This window comes from Ruditapes philippinarum, unplaced genomic scaffold, assembly GCF_026571515.1.
Source record: "Ruditapes philippinarum isolate M1 unplaced genomic scaffold, ASM2657151v2 ctg2519_1_1_1_1, whole genome shotgun sequence".
Classification (NCBI taxonomy): Eukaryota; Metazoa; Mollusca; class Bivalvia; order Venerida; family Veneridae; genus Ruditapes; species Ruditapes philippinarum.
In genome coordinates, this window is record NW_026866641.1 from 1 (window position 1) to 12,070 (window position 12,070).

General features: G+C 30.9%; 1 protein-coding gene across 1 annotated transcript; it reads left to right on the forward strand.

Moving 5' to 3' along the window:
• The first annotated feature begins 1,321 nt into the window (after window positions 1–1,321).
• Window positions 1,322–9,318, forward strand: LOC132733192 (protocadherin alpha-3-like). The gene is made up of 5 exons (XM_060719793.1): window positions 1,322–1,667; window positions 3,886–4,141; window positions 5,182–5,309; window positions 5,851–5,919; window positions 6,487–9,318. The coding sequence occupies exons 1-5, from the start codon at window positions 1,337–1,339 to the stop codon at window positions 6,729–6,731; spliced, it is 1,029 nt and encodes a 342-aa protein (XP_060575776.1). The 5' UTR covers window positions 1,322–1,336; the 3' UTR covers window positions 6,732–9,318.
• Window positions 9,319–12,070: the final 2,752 nt, after the last annotated feature.

The window sequence follows — 12,070 nt, forward strand, 5'->3', positions numbered from 1 at the left end:
ATTGCAAAAAGCCCGTAGCTACCCGTTATATTTAGAAAATTTCTAACTTGCAACTTCCACAGTGCAAAACCTGTGACGTTAATATACAGATGCAAAACGTATCACTGTACACCTGGCTTACAATCAAGTGTTTTATATATACGAGACAGTGTTATAAATATCTTGGGTAAAACAACGGGAAGCAATTTAAGTGAGAGTTGTTTTCATCATTGTTTCCACATGGACTCAAGATATTTAATCTTTTAAAGGAGGGGATATCTAAATTGTCTTAATTAAGATTTAAATATATATGTATTAAATTAATAAAATCATTTTTTTTTTGTAAATTTCAACGTTTGCAATCATGCAGACAAATGTGTACCCTATGAGTTAGAACCTAGCAACGGACTTTGTTCACAAATAATGTTCAACCTTTAATGTAACCCTAATTTTGTTCTATTTATTTCATCTATGTACTGTAGAAGCATGAAGACTATCTTAAACTATTTGTATTGTTTGTTTTTTTCTTGAATTAAAAAATGAAATGCGCGCCTTAAAACCGACGTTAGACAGAAGGCTAAGATTTATGGTTTACAACACCAAACTTTTATGTTCTGATTACTTTTTACTATCATTTCTTTTAAGTGTCCTGAATGATCATTCATACTAAATTTAACTTGTAGATACTTAGTGTTACACGAAATCAATAGATTTATCAGCATAAAGGTCCTTTTAAAATGACATTTTTCTTGATTATATTTTAACTAAACAGTATCAAATACTGTTAAAAAGTCATACATGACGTCATTTGTTCCTCTTATCAACAGAATATTACTTTTTACAGTTTTTAAAGGTAAAGATTTAATTTTATTTACCTCAGTACTTGATAGAGTTTTCATGACTATAAATAACATATTATTTTTTAAATGAAATATCATCGCTGTTCAAACTCAGTTTCGTTGTACATAAATTTCTGGGAAAAGCGACCATTCGGCGCGAAAGCTCAACTGTAGTAAGCTTATGTGGAGACCTAGCATGGAATTGTTGTTGGACACCTTGTAGTTAATGTCAAGGTTACTGTAATTATACATAGAAAATTACTTACTATGCTTTATACACAAATATACCGCCTCCGTGGTTGAGGGGTTAGAGTCGATGACTTCTAATCCAATTACCTCTCTGGCGTGGGTTCGATCCCCGGGAGATGCTTTGGTAGTTTAGCGCGGAGGAAGGTAGTCTAGTACTGGTGTAACTCTCCAGGAACGATGGTTAGGAAACTACCCGCCTATATGACTGAAATTCTGTTGAAAAGGCGTAAAATGAAACAAATAAACAAACAAACAAACAATACACAAATATGCCGTCAACACCTTATCCGATTGTACACTGTGAAAATGCATATTTCATACAGAATGACAGTGCAACGGCTTTGTTGTTACTGCATGAGACATGCCTACGTGGCTTGCAATTATTGCGAATGTTTTGTTTACCCGGTGGCTATAGAAACCCGGGTTGCTACAGGTATATATGCAGAAGGGTACTGTGGCTGTTGCGCACATTCCTCGACAATTTCAGGATCTGTATGACCGCTTGCCGTACGTATAACAGAATAATGACTGCGGGAAAATTGTTAAGTTCAGGAAATATTTTGCTTGTGACTGTGTTAGCAGTGATCTTTAAATTTGGGGGTAAGACTTTTTTTAAACTTCAAATTATGATTTTTTTTTTTATTTATTCATTTATGTTATTTATTTATTTATTTATTTATTTATTTATCTATCTATTTATATTGTTTATTTATTTATTTATATTATTTATTTATTTATTTATGAAACATGTATTATTTTATTGTGTTCCTTTAGTCATATACCGATATCTAATAATTCAATGTTATTTTTATTTAATGAGCCGCGCCATGACAAAAAAAAACATTGTGCGTTGGCGACCAGCATGGATCCAGATCAGCCTGCGCATCCGCATAGTCTGATCAGGATCCATGCTGATCGCTATCAGTTTCTCTTCTTGTAATAGGGTTTGAAAATGAACAGCATGGATCCTGATCAGACTTTGTTTACATGCTACCTTTATGAAAAATAATTTCGTATTCAGTGTTACTTTCCTCATGTGAAAATCATCGAACATGCTCCTTTAAACATTATAAAACTCATGTTTGCTTTTTCTAGAAAATGGAAAATTTATTCGTTATTTACGCATAATTTGCCTTTAAAAATTGGAATAGAAATATGGAACATGAGTTTTTTTTCTTGTTTTTTTTTTTCTTTTTCGAAAGCTATTTGAAATAATGACTTTGTTATTTCTTCAACAACGACACACCTTGACACGTTGAAATATATACGGTTAAAGGTCCCATGGTGTTCATTGAAAAAATATATGAGATCCGGCCGACAGTGGATTTTGTAAGACATTATTATAACCTCGGATTTATTTTACAATGTCCTTCAATGTTTCAATCAAATGATTCCAGAAATGATGTATAGTTAAAGCTATGACTATATGTGCTTTTGTGTGTGTGTTTTTTTTTTTGTGTGCGTGTTTTTTTTTTTTTATTTATTTAAAATAGAGCGAACAACTAACTGTTAATAGAATTTTAAATGTTTTACTTTAATATAGTATGTCAGGAAAGTTAACAATATAAAGGATAAAACTTATGTACAAACAATAAAAAAATATTCAATTAAAAAGCTGTGCTGCCTAGCATGCCAAGCGCGTGCTTTAATATCAATAAATAGAGGTTATTCATGTCTTTTCTTTCTATAAATAAAGGATTTATTTTCATCGAGTGGTACAAAAAATATATTTCATGAGTGGCGGTAGAAAAACTTCAATTTTCTGTTTATTATATTCATTTCTCTCATTTTTTTGACATCGCAGTTTGAAAGACTTTTCCTTAATTTGGTACATTGGATCAATTTAGCATAAAGTAGTACTGCGAAAATAAGGAAATTGTTTTTCACTGCAGCGAAAATAAGGAAAATTGTTTTTCACTGCAGCAAATATATGAAGAAAAAAAAAAGATTCACTGCAGTTAAAATTCGGAAAATGGAAATGCTCATTTTTATATCAATATTTCTCAGTATTTCTTTTATAAGTACATATAATAAATTGCTTTATCGCAACTATCTTATACTTAACTTGCATAGATATTTTTTTTAACTTTTTTGATTTATGTAATTATTTATGAAATTTATTTTTTTTCGTTTATTTATTTATTTATTTATTTATTTCATTTATGCTAATTTATATTTTTTCAAAGTCGATCAATCGCATTCACTAATGAACTAAGAAATCTTAATCTTAATCTATGTTTTAGATAAATATTCTTACAAAATACTGTGCTTTAAGCGTAAGAGCTGTGGGGGAAAAACATTTGTCATTGGCGAATTTTTCGGAGCATTTTTATCCCATTTTTATATTCAATTATTGAGTTCTGATTAAGTCGGAGCAAGGAAAAGGCCGTGGACGGTTGCTTGTATTTACTATTACATCATAGGAACATACTTTATCGAACATAGCATATTACTGTTTTAATTAAGCTACGTTTTGGCGTTCTTTAAAGTACCATGCCTGATTAATGCTAATTTTCGTTAAAACAATGAAAATGTATTTAACTGTAACACGTGAATCTTAAATCTTTTTTTATATTTCTTGAAATTTTAGTTTGATTTTCTTTAAATATTTTGACATATCTGAAGGTATGCATAATTGAGGTTTCCATTTTTGAATCCGATTATTTTCTAGCTAACAGAACGCAGGTCGTTCTACTAAGGTGTCCGTTCGTACCTGAAATACTAGTAATGCACGGAAGAGAAAATGGCGTAGTCAAAATGATGTCTTTAAATCACGATTATTGATCGGTTAAATTGATTTTATTAACAATTATTACAGACGCACAAATTACTGGATGGACAAAACCTAGTGCTATTACCGGTGCTAGTGGGACTGCGACTGGAATTTCAAAAGCTGAAGATGTAGCGGTCAATAGTGAAATAGCAGAATTCACGGCAACCCCAACTGGAAGCGATACCATCTCTAGTTACGAATTACTGACAACTAACACGCCTTTTGAGATGTCTGCTGCAAAATTGAATTTAAAATCTGCGCTAAATTTTGAAAGTGCATCTAGTTATGTTATTAAAGTAAAGTATGTATCTAGTTTTCTAATTAATTAATTAATTTTTATTAATTAATTAATTAATTAATTAATTAATTAATTAATTAATTAATTAACTTATTTATTAATAAAAATTATTACTATATGGCGAGTATAGTCGTGTCCTCACTAAGCTACACGTTTGTAACGTCGCTTTTAATTGGATAATCAAGCATGACGCTTATATAAATCGTGCAGTATTATAACATTTGTAATAAAGACTTTTGACAGGTTATATAGTCCTATATGAACGGTTGTTTGCATATATAACTAGAGCCGCAAGGAATCTTTATAACGACTTTAAAATAGAGCAAATGTCCTTTCAATGGATTTTTGTGATAAATTGAAATCAGCCAATCATATAAATCTATATTAACGTCACGATTATCCAATGAAAAGCGGCGTTACAAACGTGGAGTATCAAAAAGTTTAATGTGTACGACTGCTGTCAATTTATGAAAACATCTCCTTTTTCCCCTAAAAAATGAAAGCTTGTATTCGTAGTGGTTCATGTTATTTTTTCCCCAACAACCGTTTAAATAGAGCCATATAACTTAAAAATTTGAATTTATTTAGTAATTTAGTTTATTCTTTTGATTTCTTTAATTTTTAACATTTTTTTGGTTATTTTTAAAAGAATTCAACTATTTTTTGGTTTGAAAATTTTGAAAAAAAAATATTTCGATCTATAGTGTTTTTTTCTTCTATATATTAAATACATTTATTTACTGGAAACAAGATCGAGAAATATCGCTGGTAAAATATCAATCAGGATTATACAATTTCAGATCTGGCACAGAATTAGGTTATGTATTTCTTTGTAATATGACACACATGTTTGGTCATTTTCTACGTGATATTTCGAATAATGCTTTTTTTTGGTCAAATATTGTCGTAAATACATAAATTGATTGTGTTTAAAGCATCGAACTGGATTTTTTTTATTCGCACAATGTGTTCTTTTAGTTGGCCCACTTCGGATTCTGCATTTTCATGCAATCCAAAAAAGCTACAAAAACATGTTATTTCAGAGCGACTGACAGTGCGTCAAACGTCGGTACTGCCACTGTGACCATAACAATAACAGATGTTAACGAAGCCGCGCCAGCATTTGGTAAAACTTCCTACACTGTTTGCGTAGCAGATGGTTCGGCTGCAGGTGAGTTTACCCTTGTATGCTGGGAAAAATTGTCGTCTGCTTAATTCCTAATTTTCATCAATCTGCTTCAAAATCAAGATCTTGAAAGTGTGGCAATCAAATTGAATGGAATGATGTACGTTGATGTTTTGGCAAGCGGTCTTTTTCAGAACTGTTAACAAAGACTATTGAGATAAATTAGTCAAAGGTTAATCTCTTAAAATGATCTTTTCCATGTTCAATGTAGAAACATTAATGAAACTGCAGAGTTACTGTTGACCGTAGACAGCGTTTGTTTACTTCTTATTCTTATCAAGTACCGCTATTGAACAGACATTAAAACCAGTTTCGATTCCATAGTTCATAATAAAATGTATGCATAACAATTACCATTAAAACGATTTTCATAAAAGGTTTACTTCCTTCAATTCTTACAAGTATTGGAAACGATGACCCCAAAGTATAATTGAGGTTAAAATATATCTGGTACATATGTATTTGAGGGGCATTTTCCTTCTACCAATGTACTCGAATAAAAAAGATATGCTTTGAAATGTTTCAGGTACGTCGGTCACAACATTTTCTGCAACTGATCAAGACACAGCGAATACAATCACCTACTCAGTTAACTGTAAATATCTTAGCTTTTAAATCATTTTTAAAGTTAGAACAATAGCAAAGCCGCTGGCTTATTGTTAGGTTTCTTTTTAATCTTACCAGTCTTGTTCTATGTTTGATGCATTATGCATTATAAGCTGAATTAAAAGTGCTCAAACATATTCAAAATGTATCATTACTAGAATTTAAATATTTTATTCAACTGAAGGCTAATCATTACACTGATTGAATTTAATTGATTATGATTTCGTTAAATATTTAACTATAAAGATGATTGTTTTTATTAAAAAATGTTATAGATTTTTTGTAATTTAACTACAACACAAACATGATGAGAATTTATTTTTATATGCGTTGAAAGGTTACCGATTTTATGGCGACATCCCTTTATTACTGGTTAAGAATGACCATAGTCCCCCCGTGTGTATTATTTTAGACAAGAGACAATACCTTAGGAGAATCACAAATCGTCTGTAAAAAGATGTAATAATTATCCTTATTTTGAAATGTTACTTACATCAATTACATAATATTATTTTATATATTAAATGTATATATAATCTTCTATATTATATTCTAGCTGGAGACACAAACACCGACTTCAAAGTCTCGACAGCCAAACTTGAGGTCAATACTGGGAAAACCCTTGCTATGTCTACAACAGCGAAGTATACTCTTGTGGTACATGCCACGGATAACGGCAGTCCGGCAAAAACCGGAACATCTACTTACACTGTCAACGTCCAGTCGTCATGTAACGGGGCGGCAGCTTTGACCGTGACATTGATGACACTTTTACTGGCACTCATAGTCTCTTTAAACTAATTCTCTAAAGCTTACTTTTAAAATCTCTTTAATCTTGCATGATTCATATCACAGTTGCCTTATAGTTTTTAAATATATTGAAAGACATATGGTTATTAAAATAGACAACTATTTTTACATAACTTTACACAGTTTTAAAGGTCCATTATGCCTCAGAAATTCTTTTATTTCTCCAAAGCTTTCTTATTTTTTGTGTACTTTAATAGTATCAAAATATTAACTCATTAGCCAATAACATGAACCACCTTTTTCTGGTAATAAGTACAATTATAGTGAATAAGTATTTTGTATGAAAGTCGAAATACTACTTGGTTTACATTTTGCTGTTTCTATGACAAATTATTTCACGCTACTTTCTGCAGGTAACAGCAACTAATATTCTCTGAAACGGTTGTTTAAACATTATGAAATTCATGTTTGCCCTTTCTAAAAAGGAAAAAAAAATGTTTCTGAGGCATAATTTGCCCTGTTAAACTTGTTATTAAATGGATTATCAAACACAAAGCAACTGCAGATTTATCTGGACATTGATAACTATTTTATTGACTATCACTTATTATCAGAAAGATTGGAACTGCAACAACAATTCAGTTTAACATATCATTTTAAGTGTAATAAAAGACAATTTCGTAAATTAATGCTCAATAAAACAAAAGCTATCAAAAGCATATTCGAATTTTTGGACACATTTCTTTATCATGACACATAGCTTATTCGGATTACTAGAAGTCTAAATTATAACATTTTAAGTGACATTATGTCCATCTAAGGGTATATTTATGAGTGAACGAGTAAATGTCAAATTTCCATTTTGACATAATTTATTTTAATATGAAAATTCATTTCACAATAACAGTAAACAACGCATGGATTCATACAAAAATTTCGTAAAAATCCACTAGAATTTACCTTTAACGTTCATTTTATATTTTTGGCAGATTTAAATTTTATCCTAAACATTTTCCAATATGAACTGTTGGTCAATCTTCATTTTAATAGTCAATTGTTTGAAATATATAGTCAGTTCAGCTCAACTTCACTATGAAAATATGAGCATAATGTCACTTTAAGGTTTCAATGTCAGCCTGTTTTCCATTTGTAAAACTCTTTCTTTATATATATATACGTATTTTTATAATTTTATAAGAAATATAGTATGTAAGGTGAGATGATTTTTCATTTAAGGATGCACACAAGAAACACTACCTAAACTGTTGTTAAATTTGCTTTTGAATGTATTGGCTGATGTGGAGGTTTATTATATGTAAAAGAGAACACTTTAAAGGAACTCCACTGAGGTCCAAAATCCACAAAAAAAACCCATACAATTTGAATTTCTTACATAAATCAGCTGGGACTCTTAAAACACTCTTAAAACAGTAATATATGCAACTAATAATTATGAATATACTAAGAAATAAATTGCAACTACTCTTTGCCACTCTTTGTCCGGTTTTAGTGAAAAGTGTTGAAACAATAATTTCTAAAAGTTATTTTTAGTCCGGCCATTTGTAAAACCCTCAGTGGAGTCCCTTTAAGTAGACAAATTTCTGCAAAGTTATAGGTAATTTGTGTGAAGTGAAAAAATAAAATGGAGGCGTGCTGCCTTTCAGATTGCCTTGAAAGGAAAATGTATGGTAGCATCCGAAGAGTCTACTCCCTTTAATACTTCGTGTGATGTGTATTTTTCATTGGTGTTATTGTTTGAACAGTGTAATGAAATCAGTTATGAGATACAACCAGTATCGATGTTTGATTCATCTCACTTTTGTTGTTTCGTAAAAAATGTATTGTTGTCCTAGAACAAAAGCAAAATGTACTCAAAAATATACACTGAAAGATTTTTTGATTATTTGTTTAATTATCAGTATAACGAATTTAATGATATAATCAACACTTTTGTTTCATAATTATTTTCATTGGGTCAATGAAAATGACGTCACCATAATGGCTGGTCAGCATAATGGATTTAACTCAATAAAGGATTGGAGCAGTACCTCTAGACGCTTGCAAAAATCATAACTAGAAAATAGACAAATATCTTTTTTTTTCGCCGATTTTTACATTTTTTATTCATTATCGTACAGAAATCGGTGTGAAAAGATGAATTAGACCTTTTAAAGCTCATTCTGTTGGGTAAAAAGGCAAATTTAAGCATTTTATTCAAGCGCCGTGTCCGGTATATATCGGAATACGGTATTTAGTGCGACGCTCCAATCCTTTCTTTTAAGTCACACTCCAGCTTAATAGGTATGTCATTGCGACGTCATTATTGTATTTTATTGGATCTACTGAATTATTAATTCAATATCATGTTATTATTACATATATTGGACCTATTGAATGTGACGTCATTATTACATATATTGGGCCTATTGAATGTGACGTCATTATTACATATATTGGATCAATTCAATTGGTATGTCAATGTGACGTCATTATGACACGTATTGGGTTCATTGAATCAGTACGTAAATGTGACGTCATAATAAGTAAAATTGGTTTAAGGCTATTAGTTTGACAATGTGCATTTTCTAACTTTGCATTATCTATGTATTCTGGTGAGAAATAAAAGGAAACAATACAGCATCGGTGTTATATAATTTATTATATTAAACATTTTGAATGCCAAAAAAGTGTCATAAGTGATTTTGTACACTTGATTTTTTAAAATTAGAATTATTTTCTTTTAAAAATTGCAATGTGCTGAAACATTTACACGTTGTTTCATTTCATAGTTTGAATAGTTTTAAAACTTTTTTTATTGTATTCTTTAAATATCTATGTCGCAGATCGTTTAAAAAAAGGCCCAGTGGTTTAATTTTAGCCTCCTAAGACAGCCATTAGCTAATAGCCATTGCAAACAGTTTCGAACCTGATCTGACCAAGTACAGTAAGGTCAAGTACTTCAGCGTTTTTTAGGTACAAAGATGTTTGGTAATGTTATTTGTTTTGCGTTGATTTCATGAATATGGATACAAGCCGAAATTAAAGCAGACGAGAATTTGCAGTCTTCCGAGTGCGTTACACAAGACGGTAAAAAAATACTCTTCCGAGTGCTTCAAGTGTGTAACATAAGTCGGTGAAATTTAATTTAAGCGTTTGTGCAAAATTATATGAACAGAAAATAGCAGACATCCCCGATAATTGAAATTTTGAAATAGTATCTTATGCCCTTAAAGATCAAAAATATACTTTAAGCTGGTTTGTAAAGACATGTTGCTTGTTGGAATCACTCTTGAGATCTCTTGCTCGGCTTAACTAGTACTCTGGTGTGTATTATGAAGAAATATGGCTGTTACAAAGTTTTTTTCAATCCATCTTTATGTCGGTGGTTGTCTGTCTCCTTAAAGGAACACCACTGAGGTCCAGAAGCCTAAAAACATAAAATTTGAATTTCTTACATAGATCAGCTAGACACTTAATATATGCAAACAATATAGATCTAATTAAGAAACATCAAAAGAAATAAATTGAGAATCATATTTTTGTGCTATTTTTAGCGCGATTTGTGTGAAAAGCGTTGCAACGCTTTATTTATGGGTCAATTTTCACAATTAGAATAATTATTCTGGAAAAACGGAGTGAGCAAATGATCTGAAATTTTGCGCACAATGCATTGGTCAAGACAGTCATGGAATGAAACATTAATCTTAAAAAATATTTTCATGACGTCAAGAAAAAACTCTTAGTCGAGCCCCTTTAATATTCTGAACCCATTTTGTCTAGGATTTGGGTATTCATGTATTTCGTATCGTATATGTTTTTTACCATTTCCCATGCTATAACATATAAGTATTTTCTGCTGTATGACGTTCTGACGCGGCATTAGTGATGTTGAGTATAACATATGTTTTCACATTCGGGAAGTACTTTCTTCAGGTAATAATCTATAGCCTTTATTAAAGTGCATAAAAACACGTATTTGCCTTTTTAAAGCAACACGCCTCCAGATTCATGCTAATTTTCATGAAAATTTTGAAAATGTATTTGAATGTATAATATTGTGAAATTACCAAAAGGAAGCCATTTATACATTATCAATGGCACTTACAAGCCATGTAAATTACCAAAAAGTGGTCAAAATATGCATAAATAGACCTTACTGCGTTAGTAACGCAGTAGAAATATAGTTGTACATACTACAAAATCAGTCATTAACCGCACATAACATGTAAAATATTACTTGAATCTTGAACCATTTTACGTTTCCTAAAATCGTAGTGCATATTTAACAAGTTTGATTTTATCGAAATATTTTTACTCATCTGGCATGCAGCTTAAAAGAAGGAGAAAATGTGCTCATTTATAGGAGTTAATGTGCCTTTAAAGTCATGGTACACGTAATCCATCACAAAGTCTTATCTGAATATAAAAGTTGAAGCAAATATTTCAAATGCTAAAATGAACAGATCTTGCATTCAACGGGCGCCTTTGTATAGATTATAGAAATTAAATTAGGGATGCCTTTGTTAAAAATCGTTGAGGCAATCTGGTTACTACCGGAGCATTATCAATTGCAAGCACTATTTTGTATAATCTATGCAATAACTTGGTAATCCTAATTATACCATGTCCCTTGATAATTAAAGTATCATTAAAACTAAACACATTAGCACATCAATATGGATTGAATATTTAATTGAATGAGGATTATATAATATATTTTGTGATCAATATTCCAATGATTGCTACATACAGTAAGAAACTGATAAAAAAAAACTTACGAAAAAGTATTGCAACTGTTCTTATGGAGCGATGGCATTGTGGTTAAGGTGTCTGCCTCTCAACCCAGGGATCATGGGTTTCAGCCCTACTCGGGTAACGACCATATGGCAACAGAGCTTGTTAGTTACAGGAAGCAGACTCGAAAGTGATTGATATTAGGTGCAAGAACTTTTTTTGCAATCGAGCTATTGAAAGTTTTAAACTTACTGTTCATGAAACGTAATATGGAGAGGTGCAGATTTAAAATAATTTTTCTTATTTTTTATACCTGGTTGCAAGATGTTCAAATATTAAAATCAAGCAAATAACAGTGTCCTTAGTTGTAGAATTGTTTTTGTTCCATCCTAGAAATGACTCCAGATTCATGCTGATTTTCATGAAAATTTTAGAAATGTATTTTCAAGTGAATAAATACTCCAAACTGCAAAATAAGTACTTAATCAAACATAACTTTTATTAAAATCTTAGTACATTCTTTTAAAGTAAAAGTTTCTCATCTGGAAGCATGCAGCTTTAACAATGTTTACTTCATTCTTTTTCAAATAGTTAATTCTAATGCAATACACTCCCGTGAAATATAAACATTGTGACCAGGTACATTTGATTCTAGA

What these genes read in the sequence shown, in the direction of transcription:
- LOC132733192 (XM_060719793.1), top strand. Translation starts at nt 1,337, where the DNA reads ATGCCGTCAACACCTTATCCGATTGTACACTGTGAAAATGCATATTTC. An exon ending in AGTGATCTTTAAATTTGGGG is followed by an intron (nt 1,668 to 3,885) that starts GTAAGACTTTTT and finishes CAATTATTACAG; the next exon opens with ACGCACAAATTACTGGATGG. An exon ending in AGCAGATGGTTCGGCTGCAG is followed by an intron (nt 5,310 to 5,850) that starts GTGAGTTTACCC and finishes GAAATGTTTCAG; the next exon opens with GTACGTCGGTCACAACATTT.